This window comes from Pipistrellus hanaki (genome assembly GCF_964339955.1).
Source record: "Pipistrellus hanaki genome assembly, chromosome: 3".
NCBI lineage: Eukaryota > Metazoa > Chordata > Mammalia > Chiroptera > Vespertilionidae > Pipistrellus > Pipistrellus hanaki.
In genome coordinates, this window is record NC_140505.1 from 148,684,310 (window position 1) to 148,705,326 (window position 21,017).

Consider the following 21,017-nt stretch of genomic DNA (forward strand, 5'->3'; position numbering starts at 1 on the left):
CAGTCACTATGATGCACACTGACCACTGGGGGCAGACACTCAGTGGAGGAGCTGCCATGATGCTCACTAGCCATTTACAGAGAAATGGCACCACAGACCTGGTGACAATAAAGCAACACTTGGCTTACCCCAAGTGGGAGACAGACCCACTGCCCACCAAATTGCAGCAGATGTTGCCAAGATCCCATGGTGCAAAATGCGGCCCACAGCCAAGTCCAACCTGGAAATGGTGGCTGTGGGCTCTGGGTAATGATATCACATAGCAATGCCTGGCTTCCTCTCCCTAGCAACAGGCCATTTAACAATAAACAGCACTGCGGACCCAGCACCCACAAAGCAACACTCGGCTTCCCCCAAGTGGAACACAGGCCTCACCACCACCCCAGATCAAGATCCCACCAAAATGCAGCCGACGCTACCGAGACCCCCATGGTGAAAAATGCATCTCACTGCCCAGGCGGGAAACAGCGGTTGTGGGCGCTGGGTAATGACATCATGTAGCAATGTCTGGCTTCCTCTCTCTAGCAAGGACTAGCCTCCTTGCAGTTTCTTCAGCCCAGGAGCACAACCTTCTTTATAGCCAGGTACAAACATTTCACACTTTAACCAAATATCTGTGAAGTGTTTTCCTGTGCCTCATCTCATTTGATCCTCACAGAAGTCCTGGAATAGGTAGACAGGAGAGTTGGTGGAATCCTATTTTCTTTTTATTATCCAAAAAAGGGAGATTTAGAAAGCTTAGAAACTTCACTCTACTGAAAAGAAGTAAGAAATGGTAGACCTTGAAAATGACTTCAGGTTTTGTCACTGCGCAGAATATAGTTAAATACTGCTGCAGTTAAATATTTTACCCTTTGTTCTCCCTGCAATAATAATCTGCTTTGTGTTGATATTTACTGCTGTGTTGTTGACAATTATCTGAAAGAGAAGTTGGGCTGCTTCACTGGGCTGGAAAAGTATAGCTACATCAGAAAGCAGGTCTAATTAAGCAAGTTTATTCTATATATATAAAAGGCTAAGTTGACTCATGCATGCGCAATACAGATAAGCTCTCTCTGGCACCAATTCCACATGTGTTTTGATCTGTCATTGTCTATTGTGAATTTGGTTGACACTTCTATTATAGAGAAAGGGTGAATAGCGATATTAAAATATTTCTTCTAATTAACTTCAATGTGCATGAATTTGCACTGGGCCACTAGTTTAAAAATAAATGTTGACTCGCACTAACTCTTGCTGGTGCCAATCACACACATGTTTTAATTTTATAATGCTACTAGAGGCCTGGTGTATGGATTTGTGCACTGGTGGGGTCCCTTGGCCTGTCCTGTGCCCCTTGCAATCCAGGACCCCTCGAGGGATGTCAGACAGTTTTGGCCCAATTTCCATAGGCCAGGTTGAGGGACCCTACTGGTGCATGAATCTGACACCGGGCCTCTAGTAGGCATATAAGATATTTGGTTAATCTCTTCCCATCCTCCCCCAAACCCCATTTCCCTCTGAGATTTGTCAGTTTGTTCCATGTTCCCATGCCTGTGCCTTGAGTGTCTTCCCCCTGTGGTCATTGTGCATCATAGCTACTGGCCAGTTAGCTGGTCGCTTAGGCTTTTATATATATATAGATATTATATATACTATTTTGACATGTAATTGTTTGCAGTAATGTAATTATCACACAAATCTTTCTTCTAATTAATTTCCTTTCACTGTGCACAAATCCATTCATCAGGCCACTTGTGACATTATAATAGACAAAAGAGATGATTCAAAATCATTTTCTGGAATTTATATAATACTTTTTTGCTTAATTGAATTTAATTTTTAAAACGACTACAGAGCTATACATAAAAAATTATCCCAATGACACTTTATTTTTACTTCTGAATCTGAATTATCTAGATATGTAATTATCTATGTGTATAATTATCTAAATGTATGTGTGGCATGGTCATTATGAAGGGTTCTAACATGGAAGATTTCAATTGATATGTAGAAAATTGTATCAATTATATGGAACACAGTGGGGTAAACTTTGCCATTTTAAATGTTTAAAGGAAATGATAAGCATTAAGAAAATTAGTGAGGAGGTAGTGATACTGAAGGAAAATACTAGATTTTGTAAACACAGCAGGTTTTGAAACATGTTAAATAGCATGTAACCCTGATATCAGTGCTTTGGAAATGCTAACTAGAAGGAGTATACAAACAAAAGAGTAATTTTGGAATAGCTACACCCAGTTTTAGTGATAATATCATATTCCAAAAGTTTTATTATCTGTATTCTTAAAAAAATATATGTTTTTATTGATTTAGAGAGAGAGGAAGGGGATAGAGAGAGTGAGAGAGAAAGAGAAAGAAAAAGAGAGAGAGAGAGAGATCAATTGGCTGCCTCCTGCATGCCCCCCACTGGGGATCAAGTGGCAACCCGAGCATGTTCCCTGACTGTAGACCTTTTGGTGCATGGGACAACCCTCAGTCAACTTAGCCATACCAGCCAGGGCTTATTATCTGTATTTTACATTAAAATCAATTAATATAATCACTGTTTAAAGATGTTGTGGCATACATTGAGGTAACTGGAGTTGTCCATAGCTGAAGTTGTCCATGGGAGTTTTTACTTTTCATTATTTTCTTAATCCTCACCCAAGTACATGCTGTTATTGATTTTAGAAAGAGGCAGAGGGAGATAAAGAGAAACATCAATGTGAGAGGGAAACATCAATTGGTTGCCTCCCTCATATACCCAAACTCTCTATCGAACCCACCATCTGAGTATGTATGTGTCCTGATTGAGAGTTGAATCCACTTGCAGGATGATGCTCCAAACAACTGAGCCACACTGGCCAGGGCATCCATGGGAGTTTTAAAGCCAGAGTTTATCAAGGACAAAAGCAGACCTTTTGACTTCATGAAAAATAAATCTGCTTCTGTGATTGCTTGAATCAACAGACCAATGCATGCACAGGTCATTTCCTAGAGTTTTAGTCCCATTAGAAGGAAAGCCAATGACAATTGGAGGAAAGATGTTTATAGACACGGTCAGCTGATTTGTATCAAGCTTTCATTCACAGCGAAATAGATACGGCAGCAGGATGGAGGACTAGGGCAGCATCCCAGATATAGATGGGGTAGCATCAGAATTGGAAATACTCAACTATGGCAGAAGAAATTAGGTAAAAGAATAGGTGAAACTTACATATTTATTATGAAGTATCATGACACATAGATTGTAGATTGTGACACAGAATGAAGTGAATTTCTTCTTGATTCATCCAGAACAGTATTTTCCAAGTTCTGATGCATGTTCGAATCTTGTTAAAATGCAGATTTTTGACTCAATAGTCCAGGGTGGGGCCCGAGGTTTTATATTTCTTATCAGCTCTAAGTGATATGGATGCTGCTGATTCAGGGACCGATCTCAGCAGTAAGGATTAAGATACTGGTTCTCAAAGTTGGCTTCATGTTGGAATCATTAAAAATAAATGTTGAGGAATTTTAAGAGATTGATAACTGAGTCTTATCCCTAGAGATTCTGACTTAATTGCTAAGGGCTGTGGCCTGAGCATCAGAATTTGTGAAAAGCTCCCAATGGGCAGCTAAGTTGGAGAATTGATGCTCTTGGACTGGTTTCAGTTTACTTTTGAAAAGAAATATTCATTTTAGACATTTAATCCTACATATCATTTTCCTTGCAGGTTGCAGCAATCTACAAAGACTCAAGTATTGGAAATCTTATAAACATAGTTATTGTAAAATTAATTGTAATTCATAATGAGCAGGTAAGAAAAGGTTCTAAAATTAGTAATCTTAGTTGCAGTAGGCTCCTAGAATAAATATATTGTATAAATATATAGATTACAAAACTTATTAGAAATGAGATAGTTTAACAATTTTTGTTTAAAAAACTTAATTGGAGTGAGATTAACTTTTCCTGTTGTGATGGAAATAAAATGGAATAATAGCAGAGGGAGTAAGAAACATTAATAAACAAAATAATTTAAGCTTAAAAGCATCCATGTATTCACTTTTATAATCCTAGTAGAGGCTTGGTGCATGGGATTCATACTCTGGTGGGGGGCGTGGTCTGTGGGGATTGGCCCGCTGTGGGAGCACCACTCATCCTGGTCACCCAAGAGGCATTCCCACTGTGGGAGCGCACTGACCACCAGGAGGCAGTTCCTGAGTTGAGCATCTGACCTCTGGTGGTCAGTGCGTGTCATAGTAACTGGTCAACTGGTCATTCTGCCATTAGGTCTATGGGCTTTTATTATATATAGGATAGGTTTGTTGAAGGATTTAGAATATGGTAGTTTTCAGAAGGTAGTGTTTTGTTCTTAAATGCTGGGTGTTATATTGAGAAGGTTTAATTAGATTCTGCTTTGATCACACTATTGTAAGTATTGCCAACATATGTTTGAATATCAGGGAAAGATCCTGCTACTTCATTTGCCTATTAAAATGTTTTTTGATAGATTGCATGGATGCTGATAGGCTTTGAGGGAAAAGAGGCCATGACTGTTTTGCGTAATACTGGATTGCATATTCTTTTGCTCAGGAAGGACCAGTCATCAGTTTTAATGCAGCTACAACATTACGTAACTTTTGTTTGTGGCAACAAACTCAGAATGTTCTTGATGATGCTCACCCTTCCCACCATGATACTGCTGTTCTTATCACAAGGTACAGTTTCAGAAATATAACAATTCTAACTGCAATTGCTTATCCTTTTTCTCCTGCATGCTCACTGGTACTTCTTGATGCACAGCAGTGTCCTATGAGAACTTGTATTGAATGAAAGGTGGTATTGAGTGAAAGTATTATTCTCTTCTTTCAGACTAGTACATGAGGTTATTCCTTAGGAAATTAGCAATGTTAGGTTATTAAGCAATGGTGTGACCTAAACAAAATAATTATCTTATTCTATTAGTGGCAGAAGAAGAGAGTGAGGAAAAATATTTAGAAATTAATTTAGGGCACTGAGAACAGGCTTAGTTCATTTCCCACTTGATCTTTCAGTCACTTGGAAGGAAGCGCTTTGGAATTTATTTGCTTGTCCAATCAAAGTGATCATTTTACTTAAAAAAAAAATCGGTTCCTTGTTTTGATGCTCAGTGCCTCTCTTAATTACTAGGCTGCTTTTGCAGGGGTATTTCTCAAACTTCTTTACTCCTGTGGAAAACAGCTTCTGCTATTATAAAGTGATGATCCATTTGCAAGCACCATCATCCATTGTTAAATCACACCTTTGTTTCAGCAACTCTGATGCCACCAGAATATTTACATCCCAGGTCTGTTGGGTGTTTTCTGTTGCTTAGTTGTTCAAAGGAAATAAATCTCTCATTTGAGGGTCAGATTTGTAGAAACCTCACCTTTTAGAACCCTGAGAGGTAATTGGAGACATATAGCCCATGTGCTTTATATCTTTGCAAAACTAAAGCAGAATTGACTTAATTTTATACCCAGTAGACTATTATCAGTCCATGGTTCTGCTCTGGATTATAGTTTAGAGGCCAAGCATCAAAGACTGTAGATAACATCATAAACATGGTGCGGAAAAAGGGCTATAAGAGGAGACCATAAGGAAAGAGATAAGGGAACTTTTCAGTTAAATGGCTAGGGACTAAGTAAGATCACATTTGAGAAGATCATTATTTTGTAGCAGAGAATAATCACTGAGACTCATAATGACATTGAGACATCAAGGGCAGAGTGAATTATATATAGTGTATAAGTAAAGGCAATGAGATGAAAAATACATTTAGAAAGCTTTTCCTAAACTTGGTAAAGCTTCAACTATTTAAAGTATAGACATCACTTTTATATAACACCCATTGCTTATTGCTATGCACAGCTCTTAAGTTTAAACTTATTGAGAGCTTTTTAAGAACTGGATTTTAGAAGTTGGTTTGTGTTAATAGTTAAAAGCTTATTTATCTTTGTTTTGGCTTTTTGCAAAAATATTTTCTCAAAATGCTTCAAAATCTTTTGTTTGTTTGTTTTTTTTTTTTTTTTTTTAAGGGAAGACATTTGTGGAGCTAGAGAGAAATGTGACACATTAGGTAAGTTATTTTGTAAATGAAGTATAGCCTATATAATTGTTTACTGCATTATTTAAGGTGATGTTTAGGTTATTTTACATTTTAATCAATTATCAATTATCTTGATTAATGATTATTGTTGTCACTATTATTTGATTCTCCTTCTATAAATTTTAAAGACTAATAAGAACTAATATATGCCAATTACTAAATATCAATTGCTGTGCAGAGCTTGACATATTTTAAGTGTTTTCATTTATAATATATTTTTAAAATTTATCTTTATTGTTGAAACTATTAGATGTCCCCTTTTCCCTTCCGCCATCAACCCCTTTCTACCCTGTACCCCTCCTCCTCCACCCCCTCGGGCCTTCACGATACTATTATAGATTAACCAAGTTCTTTGGTTAATCTATAATATTTGATTCATGCAAAATAATACTTAGTAACCTATATGCAAATTTAAAGCAAAATAATAAATAAATAGCTATGAACCTACCACCAGGTTTAAGAATACTTTTCTTCGATACTGCTGTATGGCCTGTTCTATTGTAAGTCCTATTCTGGCCCCTTGCATTCCCCAGGAGGTAGCCAATACATGAATTTTGTATGTGCCAGTTCCTCCCATATTTGAAAAAGTTTTATAAACTTATATGTAAATGTGTTCCTAAAAGAAATTGTTTGGTTTTGCTTCTTTTTGAGCTTTGTAGTAGTAGTTCATGCCTTTTCACTTTTGTCCTATATCTGTTAATGGATTGGCCTGATTCCAACTGTGTTCTATTACAGACTTTACTATAAGAGCTAGGGTATAGTCTTATGATTAGAATTGCTATGTCAGTCAATGTGCTAATGTTCAGTTGTTATAAGATTTACCAAATTATTTTCTAAAGTAGTTTTACTAATTTAGATCTTTATAAATAGTATATGAACCTGTTTTTTTATGATGTCCTTATCAACACAAGCTATGTTCAGATTGCTTATTTTTGCCAATCTGAATATATTTTATTGCAGTAATAATTTTCAGTTCCTTGATTACTAATTAATATTGTCTATAGAGCTTGCCTTTGTAAGAAAATAATAATTGGCTTTTTATCTGTTCTGTTGTTGTTATTCATCCTCACCTGAGGATATTTTGATATTTTTTCCATTATTTTTAGATAGAGTAGAAGGGAGAAAGGAAGGTGGATGGGATGGGGCAGGTGGGGAGAGTAGAGAAATATCAATGTGAGAGAGACTCATTGATTGGTTGCCTCCTGCAAATGCCCTGGAAATGAACCTGCAGCCTAGGTATGTGTCCTTGACTGGGAATCGAACTCTTCTGATGCTCCAACCACTAAGAAATACTGGCCAAGGTTCTGTTGTTTTTACTTGATTAATTTCTGCTCTATTTTTTTTTTTCCAATTTTGTTCCTACTGTTCTATTTGTAATGTAAATTATCTGCTTAGCTTGTTAGTATCCAGGCTATTTTCTTTTCTAATTTTACTATTTAAAATTACCAGTTTGCTTTAATGTGTCATATTGTTGTGTCCCACACATTTTGATAGACATTTTTCATGTCATTCAAATTTTTAAAAATCCTTAGTATGTGTAAATTCTATCATGATTTCTTTGACTTATTTAGAAAAGCATTTAAAATTTTCTTTGTATTAAATTCTAATTTAATTTCATTGTAGTTGGATAACATGATCCATATAAAACATATTCTTTGAAATCTTTTGATATTACCTTTGTGGTCTCTTATGTAGTTAATTAAAAAAATGCTCTATGTATTTTTTTTTTAAAGAATGTATATTCCCTAACTGTAGTACACAGGGTTCTCTATATCTGTTAAATTAAACTTTCTTATTTGTATACTTAACTAATTATTTGCTTGTTAGTAATTAACTTGAAACATGAATATATATCTGTCACACATTCCATGTAGCATTACAGTTTTTTACTTTGTCCATTTTTAGGCTAATGTTTTTGGAACATAAGTTTGAATTGAAACTTTTACAATTGTATAGTGACTCTACATTTAATAATACTTTTTAAATAAAAAAAAATTAGTATAGTTAAAATATTTCTGGTAATAATGGAGCTACCCCAACTTTTTATATAGTATTTGCTGTATATATCTGTTCCTCTAATTTCCCAGTGCCTTTATACTTTAGGAGTTTTTCTTGAAAACAACATATTATTGGACTTAAAAATAGCATCCATAATCTGTTTAACTGGCAAAGTTAGTCCATTTACACTAATTGTAATTATTGTTATTTATTGACTTATATATACCATTTCGATTTTCTTTCTGTTTGTACTATACTTCCCTGCCTTCATTTTTTTGGCCTCCTTTGGGTAATTATATTTTTAAGTCAATTTTTTTTATTCTACTATTCTCTTTGCTGGTTAAAATTATATATACTATTTTATTATTTTTGAGGTTTCTCTGGCTTTTTACTAGCATATTTTTTTTAGTATTTCTTTATATTTATATGAATATGTATCTTTTTTTAAATTAAATTATTATCTGTGTACATATTTTAACATTGTCCCTCCCTCCCATACATACCCTCCCTTCCCAGAGTTTTATGTCCATTGGTTGTATAATACTTAATGCATGTATACAAGTCCTTCGGTTGATCTATTATCTCCCCCAGATCTCCCTACCCTGCCTGTTTACTAGCATATTTAATTTGTCTAAAGCTCTCTCCTAAACAGATATATTAGATTTCTTAAACTTTGTTCAGTTTTCTCTTACATCATATGATATTGTATATTTTCTATCACATTGTAAACATTGTGTATTAAAGAATAATGTTTTATATTTAATATTTGTTAAAATTTGTGCTCACCTTCACAATTTTTTCATAATTTCATCCCCCCCTCTGAATTATAGACTTTAAAAGTTCCTTTAGTGAAGATGTATTAGTGAAAATTTCTCTATTTTATTTATTCTGGAAGTTTCCTTAATTTACCCATATGTAATTCTTGTACTAATTCTCGGTTGATAGTTATTTTATATCAGTTTTTATTGCCTTAGCTTTTGACTTTTGCTATTGAGAAATCTCTAGTGCATTTAGATGTAGATTTTTGGTGATCTGTTTTTTATTCTTGCTGTTTAAGATCTTTTCTTTGTTTTGGATATGATACAGTTTCATTAAAATTATTTCTTAATATAATTTTCTTTTTATTTATTCTGCTTGGGATATGTTGTGATTTCTATATCCATTGATTAATATCTTCAACTCTGAAAATGCCCATCCTTCTTTTCCTTCAAAATGTATCCTTATATTCTATCTGCTCTCTCGTGGGGCCCTAATTACATTTGTATTAGCTCTTCTCATACTGTTTCCCATGCTTTCACTTCTTTTTCTCCTGTTTCATTCCAGCAGCTCTAACATGCATTTTAGTATTTCTCTCTTTGGCTGCTTCTAATTTGATATTTAAACCATCCTCTGAATTCTCCACTTTTACATATGTTTTCCAATTTAATAGATCCTAGCTAGCTCTTATTCAAAAATCTGTGTTCATTTTGTTTACATTCTTTTTATATTTGTTCATATTTGTAATTGCCTTTCATGTTTACTTAAACATTTCATTTGGAGTAATATTATATCCATCTCTGACAGTTCCCATATCTTAAACAGTTGAGGGCCAAATATGTGGTTTCTGCTTTCTCTTGTGTTGACTTGTTTGTATGTTTGGCGATCTTTGATTGTGAGCTCATATTTACTTAATATTAATCCACGAGCTTAGAGGTGGTCTGCTTAAAAAGAATGTACTTTCTTTCAGAGAGTATTTTCTGGTGTTTTGCTGTTACCCAAAGAGTGATACTAACCAGGGTCCTTGACTTAATGTGGAAAACTCAGGATCAGCTACTATACCTTGAGGCTTCTGTTACCAAGCTCTTAGTCTTTGGATCCTATTACTTTTATCAGTATGTGACTTCAGAGTATCTTCTGTCCTTACTGTTCATCGTGTACCCCTTAAGATTTGGCTCAGGTATAAATGTGTGTGCATATGCATCCATGTTGTATAAGAGGGGCAGGAGAAGAATATAGATTTTGGAGATTAGGACTTGATCATTCTTGTAAAACATGTCAAGTCAGTGTTCATTAACAGGTAATTTTTATTAACAATCTAGTTTCTTTGTGTTAGGAGGACTCTTTAGAAACTGTAATCTTCTACAAATGTGGAACTAGACATCCGCTACTGTAATTATTACAGCAGGACCCTGTTCTCTTCTCTCAGAAAACTATTCTCTGGCTATGTTAGGTATAGTATTTTATCAGCCAATCTAACAAGAGTCCATAAATATATTTCTTATATTATCTATGCACTATTTTCACATCTTTATACTAAAAGTTAAGTATGAAAATGTCTGCCACATCTTACTGTTTTTAAAATGATCTAATGCTAATCATTCTGGACTATTCAGGTTGAAGTGTCCTGGTCTCCATTCATTTTTTTTTTTTTGGTAGTTTCCAGCCTCCCCTATGTACATAAATCATAGTGACATTTAGGAACATAAACTGAAAATGAGAGTGTTCTTATTATTCTGTTGAGGGAAGAGTAATGATAATAATGATAACTGATATATCTGAATGTATTTTATATGTTATATCCAATATTAAAGTTTTACATGATTTAACTCTTAATTTTTAAAACAAATCTATGAAGTAAGAACTATTCCAATTTTATAGATGAGAATAAATGATTTCCCCAAGGTTGCCCATATTGTATTAACACAAGAGACAGTATTTTATGTTATAATCTAAAATATATGGGAAAATGACAAACTAAAGTAGTTCTTAAGATAAATACAGAATGTTGGTAATAATTGCTATATCTTCTTTTGCAAGTTCTGTTGCCCCAGTCTCTGAGCATGTTTTGCAAGGTGTGTGTGTGTGTGTGTGTGTGTGTGTGTGTTTTGTTTTGTTTTTGTTTTAATATATTTTATTGATTTTTTTACAGAGAGAAAGGGAGAGATAGAGAGCTAGAAACGTCGATGAGAGAGAAACATCGGCCAGCTGCCTCTTGCACATCCCCTATTGGGGATGTGCCCGCAACCAACATACATGCCCTTGACCCGAATCGAACCCGGGACCCCTCAGTCCGCAGACCGACTCTCTACCGCTGAGCCAAACTGGTTCCGGCTGCAAAGTGTTTTGAAAATGGTGGTTATTGTTCATGATGGCTGGATTAGATGACTGTGCAGCTTATTGCACTAACAAACTAGGGAGCCCATGCTACTTTATCTTTGCCCACTTTTAGAGAACCCAGTACCAGCTTGAGTGAATCTAGGCACAAACCATCAACAAGCAGCTTGATATCATAATGCAATGCATTCAGTTCGATTTTTGTTGGTCTTGACTGTTCATAGGCATACTTGAATGTGGTTTCTATTCACATGCAATGCATATTTTCACAAGTCGATTAAGTGACTAAAATGGCCATATAAGAATATATCCTTAAGCATGAAACAGTTTGAGTGCTAACAGACAATATCATGTTCTAAATATCTTCATGTCCCTGAAAATAAATAAACATATTGGAACTTGAGCCACTTGACAGATTGAAAATATACTAATAAAGACAGAGAAAAAGCAGAAATTCATGGAAAAAATTGTTCAGTTATAACTTATTCTGATAAAGGAGAAATATAGTATTGACTAAAACTGGCTGAAGAATTTCACATACAATATTAATTTCCCTCATACTTTGGACAGAATACTTTAAAAGAAATTTTCTTTTCTTTTTTTGCTTTTGGTCTTAATTCTAATTATGAAAAAGTTCTTTGGTGATGGCGGGAGGGGGTCGGGGGTGGCGAGCGGGCAAAGAGTGGGAGGGGCTTTGCCCAAGTAGGTTTTTTTTTAACCAGAAAAGGGTCTTTCTTTACCTTATAAAATGTTCATGCACTCTGCATTCATTTCTAGGTAATAATGCCATTGGTAAATGCTTTAAAATTGAATTCTTACTTTATGATTTGGTATTTCCTGTTTTGATGAAATACGGATGTGAATTTTTCAGGCTTGGCAGAACTAGGCACCCTGTGTGATCCTTTACGGAGCTGCTCTATTAGTGAAGAAAATGGCCTCAGTGCCGCCTTTACCATAGCCCACGAGCTGGGACACGTGTAAGTACCTCTGTCACCTCAGTAATATGCCTTCTCTCCATTCCACTTAGCGCATCTAAATGTCCATCTTCAATGAAATAATTAGCACCTTTATGTCTTTAAAAATATTTTAGTGTAATTTTTATCCCCGAAATGCTAACTCTGGCTCTTTTATGATCTATGTTAGGTCAGACAGGCTGCACAGATCAACAGACTAAGCAAAGAACTAGAACTTGTGAATTCTTTTATTTCATTTACTGTATTGGATTACATGGCAAGCACTTCTGGCCTCTATCCCTTGTTATCTTATACATGACCAGGTACTGTCCTCTTCCATCCTATGGGAGGTCCTACAGGGCTGCTGATCATGGGCTACTCCCAAAAATATTGGTAACACCAACTAATTTCTTGCCCTTATAGCTCAGAGCTCCAGCAGAGAATGTGGTATGTGGAAATAGCTTAATAATTAAAAGAAAAACTTTTTCTCTGAGATCCATAGTTTTTTGTTGTTGTTTTATTTCAGGTTGTGTGTGTGTGTGTGTGTGTGTGTGTGTGTGTGTGTGCGCGCGCGCGCGCGTGCGTGCGCACGCATGTAAAAATTTGGAATCATCCTATCTATTCCTACATTATTAAAAATTCTAATGGGATTCTATTCTGTAATAATGGAGGCTGCAATATCCAATGATACCTTTGTAGCTCCCATAAAAAGTCAGAAAAATCTTACCCTCTGAAAAATGATTCCAATGAACCCCCAAATACCTTGGATTTCTCATTTAATGGTTTATAAGGAATGGAGGCCTCTTAGTTTAACTACATTTTCTTTTCTTGGTCATGCTTTGACATAATTAGAGTATTCAGCTGAGACAATTCCAAGTGGAGATCATTTTTAATAAACTAGTACCTCATCCATTCCCTTTTAGGATGGTTCTATCTCATGAGCATCTTGAGATAGAACTGATTTTTTAAAATTGTTTCTTGAAGTGTGGGGGATAGGATTAGGAATATAACTGAGGGCCATAGATGCATTGCAGTGACATCAAAAAAGCACTATTTGCTGGTTTAGAAGACTGTTCTTGCAGAGAGCACCATCTTAGATATTTATTTTTTTGAGGAACTCTTTAGGTGGCCTCAGAATATGGGTAAGAAGTTTAACTAAAAGACTGATCTAAGTATAGATTTCAGCTTGCAAATTAGTTTCAATGTTCCTTTTAATTGTGAGTTTGTGCTTGGGTCTCCAAAGAATGCATAGGATCTGTTGCTGACCAGTTAATTATTTAATGTTGCTCTTGTTGTGAAAAGTTGTTGCCTTTTAGGAATGTTTTATTATTCTAGTCTATTCATAATCACTTAGTAATTATAGATTAGAAACTTATGCTGTTTCATATAAAATAGATGGATATTATAGAATGATATGGAATTAGTGATTAAAGAAGTCCCTTTTAAAATTTGAATTTATTGGGTGACATTGGTCTGCAAAACCATACAGATTTTTTTTTTTAATATGTTGTTGCACTTCCTTTTTTATTTTTTTTATTGATTTTTTTACAGAGAGGAAGAGAGAGGGATAGAGAGTTAGAAACATCGACGAGAGAGAATCATCGATCAGCTGCCTCTTGCACACCCCCTACTGGGGATGTGCCTGCAACCAAGGTCCATGCCCTTGACCGGAATCGAACATGAGGCCCTTGAGTCCGCAGGCTGATGCTCTATCCACTGAGCCAAACCGGTTTCGGCAACTATACAGATTTTAAGTGTACAACTTAAAAAAACATCATCTGCACACTGCATTGAACGTCCATTGCCCCAAGCCAAGTCTCTTTGCCTCCCCATTTCCCCCCTCCTTTGCCTACCTCCACCTACCCCCCATGCCCCTTTCCCTCTGGCTATCATCACACTATTGTCTGCGTCTATGTGTTATGTGTATATGTTTTTTGGCTAATCGCTTCACCTCCCCTCATCTAATCCCCTCCTCCTCTCCCCTCTGACAGCTGTTAGTCTGTTCCATGTATCCATGCCTCTGTCTCTATTTTGTTCTTCAGTTTATTTTGTTCATTAGATTCCACATATAAGTGAAATCATATGGTATTTGTCGTTCTCTGACTGGTTTATTTCAAAGAAGTTCTTTTGGTACTGTACCAAAAATCAGTGGTCTGGAATTTAGTGTAGTATTGCCTTTACCTAATCTTTCCACACACCTAAGATATGCATGTTGAAAACTGCCAGAATTTTTATGTGAATGCTTTGTCCTTATTGCGAGGAGGTGAGCCAGAATCCAAATATTTTGATTGTGTAGATTCAGATATCATATTAACAGACTACTTCTTATCAAAGTTATAACAAAGTATTTTTCAGAGATTATGTGCTTCTTAAGGTGAAGGTAACCTATTTATAATGCTTTATGGAGAGATCAAGAGTACAAATTCTGATGAAATCAGACTTATCTGCCTTTTACTTTATAATATAACATAGATATAAGAGAATTGTTACTTCTGTTGTCATATTTTAGTATTTTTCAAGTGTCTGTTTTTATTTTTAGATTTAATGTTCCACATGATGATAGTTTTAAATGTAAGGAAACTGGAATTAAACATCAATATCATGTGATGGCTCCAACTCTAAATTACCACACAAGTCCTTGGACCTGGTCAAAATGTAGTCAGAAATATATCACTGAATTTCTAGAGTAAGTCTGGTTTTATGTTACTTTAATTATTGCACATTTATTAGATTATAAAATTTGAAATTTGTACTTTTTGAAGGGATTCAATTTATGTTTAGTTTTTCATTGTTTAAATTCAAATTTATATACATTGTACAAATGGATGTTTAAAAACATGGAAGGTTTTATTTGTATTTCAGTCTTAACATTTTTTTGAGGGGTTACAATTCAGATTTAGCATTCCCCTTGCCATTTGCCACTTTCCTAAATCCTCTAAATATAATGTATTCTAATAACAATTTGCAAGGTAGATATTATAACTCTCAATTTACAGATGAGGAGACTTGGGGCTCAGGGAGATGAAATACCTTGTCCACAGCCATTCATCCTGGCAAGTGGTGGAACTGAAAGCCAAAATTGCCATTCTGTCTCTGTGCTGTACTCCTTTCTTAAAAAACCCCTTTGAGATGGAGACGGCATTAATACAATTTGAAATTCCTTTGTTTCCTTGCTGTTATGATCTATAAATGTATTTTTTCAAATGATTTGAAAGCTTATTTCTATTTTTACATTTTGACTTTTGGGGCATTAGATATCAGGAATTACTATTGGATGGCAAAGTAGACCAAAAGTATCATGTGTTCAACATATGAATGTTCATTTCATAAATTTTATTCTGATGGATGTCTTTTTAGAAAGGAAGGGACAGGGAGAAAGATAGAATCATTAATGATGAGGGAGAATCATTGATTGGCTGTCTTCTGCATGTCCCCTACTGGGGATCGAGCCCACAACTCTGGCATGTTTCCTGACTTGGAATTGAACCATGCCCTCCTGGTTCATAAATGCTCAACCACTGAGCCATGCTGGTCGAGATCTTTTTTATTTTTTAATTGTATCTTTAAAGAAGTAGTTGAGCTCCAATCAGAACAAGCACATCAGAAGTTCTTTGTAAACTCTGAGGTTTTCTTACTGACTTTGATTTGAGCTGGGTTTTAAATTTTGAAAAAAATACTGATATTCTCTTTGTAAATAAAGGACTACAAAAAATGTGATGAAGAATCTTATACTGACACGCACCTGTGTATATTCACAATATTTCATATTCTGTCATTGGTATAGCACTGGTCATGGGGACTGCCTCCTTGACAAACCAAATGGGAGAATATATGACCTGTCCTCACAACTCCCTGGATTAATGTATGATGTAAACAAGCAGTGTGAACTCATGTTTGGTCCTGGGTCACAAGTGTGTCCCTATTTGGTAAGAAAAATTTTGTCTTTTTGTTTGAAAACTACCATAAAGTTGTAGGTAGAATATATTTCAAAGTGTATATTCTCTTGAACAGACGGTAAATTAAGTATATCTTAAACATTTTTAAGTGTTAGGGAAATCTGGTGTTTGTCAGAAAGGGGCTTAAAAAAAGAGAAATTAAAATTCATTGAGTAATTATTATATGCCAGGTACTGTATTAGGGGCTTAAAAGTTATCTCTCATTATCACAAAATCCTATGAAGTATTCTCATTTAGGAACAAAGTCACAGAGAGGTTTTGAAAATTAACGGGATTTAAATATTTACTTTTAAATGATATTATTTTTGCCGATGTGGGAAGAAAATTATGTGAGACATTTTTGTATTTTGATGAGTTGTATTAAAAGACCAGGAATATAATAGACTGCATTTTAATTTATATAGAGTTGAATCAAAAGAAATGAAATTTGGGGCTTGTTGTTTAGTTTTCATTAAACTATTTATAAGTTGTTTTTAGGATTTTTCATAAGTTAGATACAGTGCTAAGTTGTGAGAATCATTGACCCAGAAATGCAACCATATTCGTTCATTTAAACAAAGATAATGACCTGCCACATAATAGCTGCCATAGAATAAATGCTTGTTGAATGTTGAATGAATGAATGAAAGTTACTTAACAATGAGTGTAGGGCATACAAGGCATACTCCACATAATGAATATTGTTCCTAAAGCCTTAAATTCATAGTCATAATTTTTCATAAGCCTTTAAACATTCACTGTGGGAGGAGGAAGATTTACCTTAATTTTTTACATAGAAACCACATTCCTTCTTTCTTCCTACCTGATTTAGACACTAAACAAACTTTGAATTTAAATTTAGAAAAAGGAAGGAATTATTTTGTGTATAGCTCCTGTGAACCTCCATAGATTTTTGTTTCTTGTGAAAACTTCAGAACCCTTTGTTTAAAAGTTGAAAGTCTGTATTATATTCACAAAATAGGAAACCAGTATACATTATACAGTATTTCTATGCACATTATTCATACATTCCTCCATTGGATCAAAGAGGTCTTTTGGAAACTCTTTGTGAATAACATTTAACAACAAAAAGTCCTTTAGAAAAATATCTTGCAAAGAGAAAAATGCCTCACATAATTTTGAATATTTCTACTCCAATTCATCTTTCCCATTGTTCAATGCATGATAAAAATCTACAAGTTAAAAAAAGGACACTAAATGCTGCCATTTTCTATATTTAGAGGAAAGTCAAGAGCTAGAACTTAGTAAAGATTTTAAAAAATATATATTTTTATTGATTTCAGAAAAGGAGGGAGAGGGAAAAAGAGAAACATCAATGGTGAGAAACATCAGTATCAATAGGCTTCCTCTTGCATGCCCTCTACTGGGGATTGAGCCCACAATTGGGAATCAAACCATGACCTCCAGGTTCATAGGTCATTGCTCAACTACTGAGCCACACTGGCTTGGCAGTAAAGATATTTTGCTGATTATTTCCAGCTGTGACCATGAAACCAGGAATTACATAAGATTAGTTTGTGAACTGATGCATTATATTGACTTGATCGGGTAATTGGGGGCATCATTTTCACTCTTGCTTGCCTGCTCCTGTTCCTCTGCAGAAACAGTGCAGGCGCCTCTGGTGCACAAGTGCAGAAGGAGTCCACAAGGGGTGTCGTACTCAGCACATGCCACTGGCAGACGGAACCACCTGTGGTCCTGGGATGGTAGGTTTTCTCCAAGGGTGAGTCTTGTATCAAGAGATTATCTGAGGATGGGATTGCTCTCCATTTCAGCACTGTTCATCATTTGCTTTCAACTTTTGTCCTGCTAGTTGTTTTAGTATTATTGCCATGTGTTTTTTTAAACGTAGAATAGTGTCTAATGAATTAAAATTATAATTTCCCATTTTTCAATATCTAGCAGATGAATATTAAAATTATATATAGTTATAAAGATAAATTCATGTGTATATATAGTTATCTAAGTACGTTTATTATAGTTTTGTTATTTAAGACTAGAGGCCCGGTGCATGAATTCATGCATGGTTGGGGTTCCTCTGGGTGGCCTGCAGGGGCTGGATGAAACCCGCAGTCCAATGCTGCCTACAGCTCCTACCTGCTGCTCCTGCTCATCCTGCCCCACTGTGCCTGCCGCAGCTCTGGGAGAGGCTCGTGTTGCTGTAGCAGTGCTCGCCAGCCATGAGCCCTGTATCTGGTGCCCTCCCAAGGGGAGTGGCCTGTGGGATCAGGCTGAAACTGGCTCTCTGACTTCCTCTGAGGGGTCCCAGATTGTGAGAGGGTGCAGGCCAGGCTGAGGGACCCTACTGGTGCACGATTGGGCCTGGGAGGAATTGCAAGAGGGCTCCAGAGTGTGTCACACCCATCTCACTCAGTCCTGATTGGCCAGACACCAGCAGCAAGCTAACCTACCAGTTAAAGCATCTGCCCCCTGGTGGTCAATGCACGTCATAGTGACTAGTTGACTGGTCAACTGTCTGCCTCCTGGTGGTCAGAGCATGTCATAATGACTGGTCAACCAGTTGACTGTCAGCCCCCTGGTGGTCAGTGCACGTCATAGCAAGTGGTTGAGCAACCTTAGCATATCATTAGCATATTATGCTTTGATTGGTTATTTGGTTATTCTGCCATTCGTTCTATTTGCATATTACCCTTTATTATATAGGATGAGTATAGGTATGAAGGCCCTAATATTTCAGCAAATCTCCAAATTTAAAAAAACATTATATTCCTACAATAAACTGCCTACCATACTACCTCTTTACCATTCTAGGGTCAGTAAATCTGCCAGCGTAATATCCAATCACAGGGCTCATCATGATCATGAAATGTGTTATATGTGAAGATGATTCAGATTGTACTTGGTGCTCCAGTGTGGGGATTGTTTATACTCAACAAATTTTAGTCATCCTCCTCTGAGCTACCCCATGCAAAAGGAACACTTCTTGGCAATAGGTTAGCTAGTGCTGCTGAGGCTCACACTATACAAAAGTAAGAACTTCAAATTAAGTTCAGTTCACTAGCTGACCTTGTGTCTTTACTACCTGCTGCTTTTGTGAAATGTTTTTACCAACTACTGCCCTTTTCTTGCACTAAACTGGAACTAAATTTTAAAATTTGAATTGTATCTATAATTTATATTTTCAGAGTAAGAATTATTAAAAAGACTACTTTTCTCACATTTTGTGACCAGTATCCATAGCTAGCTCTTTTTTGGGGGGAGGAAGTGGCATTTGTGAGAGTTACTACTGATGATCTGAACATGAGTAGAGAAAAAGACCTCTCTAAAGGTTGAATATGGGGCTATTGATATCAGAAAGAAGACTTATTCCGAGATATTCACCTGATTCAAATCTAGGATTACACTATGTATAACTAATTTATTGAACAGTCTAAATCCGGTTCAGGCCTAAACATTTTATATGAGTCACATGCACATATCATAAATATACCATTTGGAAGTTTTATCAAATGTAGATGCATAACATAGCCAACATCCCCATTAAAAAAGTTTAGTCTTGACTCTTTGCAGACAATTTCCCTTCTCTCCAGAACCAGCCCCTGTTCATGTTTCTATCTCCATAGGTTAGTTTGTTTGTTCTTGAGTTAATGTAAATGGAACTATGTAATATACCCCTTTGGGGTGGAGATTGGGTCAAGTTTCTTTTGTTCGATGTAATGTTTTTGAGTTTCATCCATATTATTGTATGCATCAGAACTTCATTCTTTTATGTGGCAGTATAATTCACATGTACAAGTGCACCGTAATTTGTTTACCCAGTCTCCAGTTGATGGACAATTTGGATCATTTCCAGCTTTTGGCTGTTAGGAATAAAGCTGCTATGAGCATCCTCATACAGGTTTTATTATGGGCATATATTTACATTTCTCTTGGGTAAATATCCAGAGTAAAATTTCTGGGTCATAGGGCAGGTGTGTGTTTGACTTCAGAGGAGAGTGCCAAACAATTTTCCAAAATATGTGTACCATTTTAGAACCCATCAGCAATGTCTGAAAGTTCTAGTTGCTCTGCATTCTTTGCCAATTTTTGATATTACGAGTATTTTAACAAAAATTTAGCTGTTCTAGTGGGTGTAAAATGGAATCTTATTCTGGTTTTAATTTACATTTCACTGATTATTTCCAATCTTAGGAATCTTTTCATGTGCTAATTATCCATTTGAATATACCTCCCTATGATGTGGTATGGTGGGCATGAATTTGTTGGAATTAAGGTAAATGTGACAAGACACCAAGACCTGCTTTAAAGCCCATGTAGACTGAAAGCAGAGGTGGTGTTTGGGGAAACTACATGCACATCATAATAGGTTTAAATTCCCTTTTTAATTAATTGAAAGTAGTGAGCCCTTATATTGCACTAGCAATGCCCTGTGTTAAATGGACTATTTATTAAAGATACATTTTAAACAAATGTCCTGTAATGTTGCCTTAACACTCTTCTTTAGAGTGTTTATCTTGTGACTGTCTTCCTTGTGAGATGGTCTATTAATACATTCATTTTTATGAAAACACTAGAGACCCAATGCACGAAATTCATGCAAGAGGAGGCCTTCTTTCCCCTGGCTGCTGGCACTGGCTTTCCTCTGACACCCTGGACCCAGGCTTCCCTCTGGCCACTGGCAAGCACCCAGGACCCAGGTTTCCCACACAGCCCCAGCTTTGATCGGAAGGTTGTCCAGAAGGATGTCTGGTCTAATTAGCATATTATTCTTTTACTATTATAGACTAGTAGCCCGGTGCATGAAATTTGTGCACAGAGGATGTCCCTAAGCCTGGCCTGCACCCTCTCCAATCTGGGAACCTTTTGGGGAATGTCCAAACAGGATGGGATCTGGCCTAAACCAGCAGTCGGACATCCCTCTCATAATCCGGGATCACTGGCTCCTAACCGCTCACCTGCCTGCCTGC

The 21,017-nt window shown here is 36.0% G+C and overlaps 1 protein-coding gene across 3 annotated transcripts in view; it reads left to right on the forward strand.

Moving 5' to 3' along the window:
* Positions 1-21,017, forward strand: part of ADAMTS20 (ADAM metallopeptidase with thrombospondin type 1 motif 20) — a 163,782-nt gene that overhangs the window by 48,084 nt on the left and 94,681 nt on the right. For 2 of the 3 annotated variants that reach the window (XR_014794408.1, XM_084876628.1), the window contains exons 5-11: positions 3,696-3,779; positions 4,556-4,680; positions 6,019-6,059; positions 12,052-12,157; positions 14,673-14,819; positions 15,918-16,059; positions 17,691-17,795. Coding sequence is in view for 2 of the 3 variants with exons in the window: in XM_084876628.1 (XP_084732754.1) it covers positions 3,696-3,779; positions 4,556-4,680; positions 6,019-6,059; positions 12,052-12,157; positions 14,673-14,819; positions 15,918-16,059; positions 17,691-17,795 (750 nt within the window). In the remaining variant the exon portion in view is untranslated. Of the gene's footprint in view, positions 1-3,695; positions 3,780-4,555; positions 4,681-6,018; positions 6,060-12,051; positions 12,158-14,672; positions 14,820-15,917; positions 16,060-17,690; positions 17,813-21,017 lie in introns of all 3 variants that reach the window. The other variant, XM_084876629.1, reaches the window with a different exon arrangement.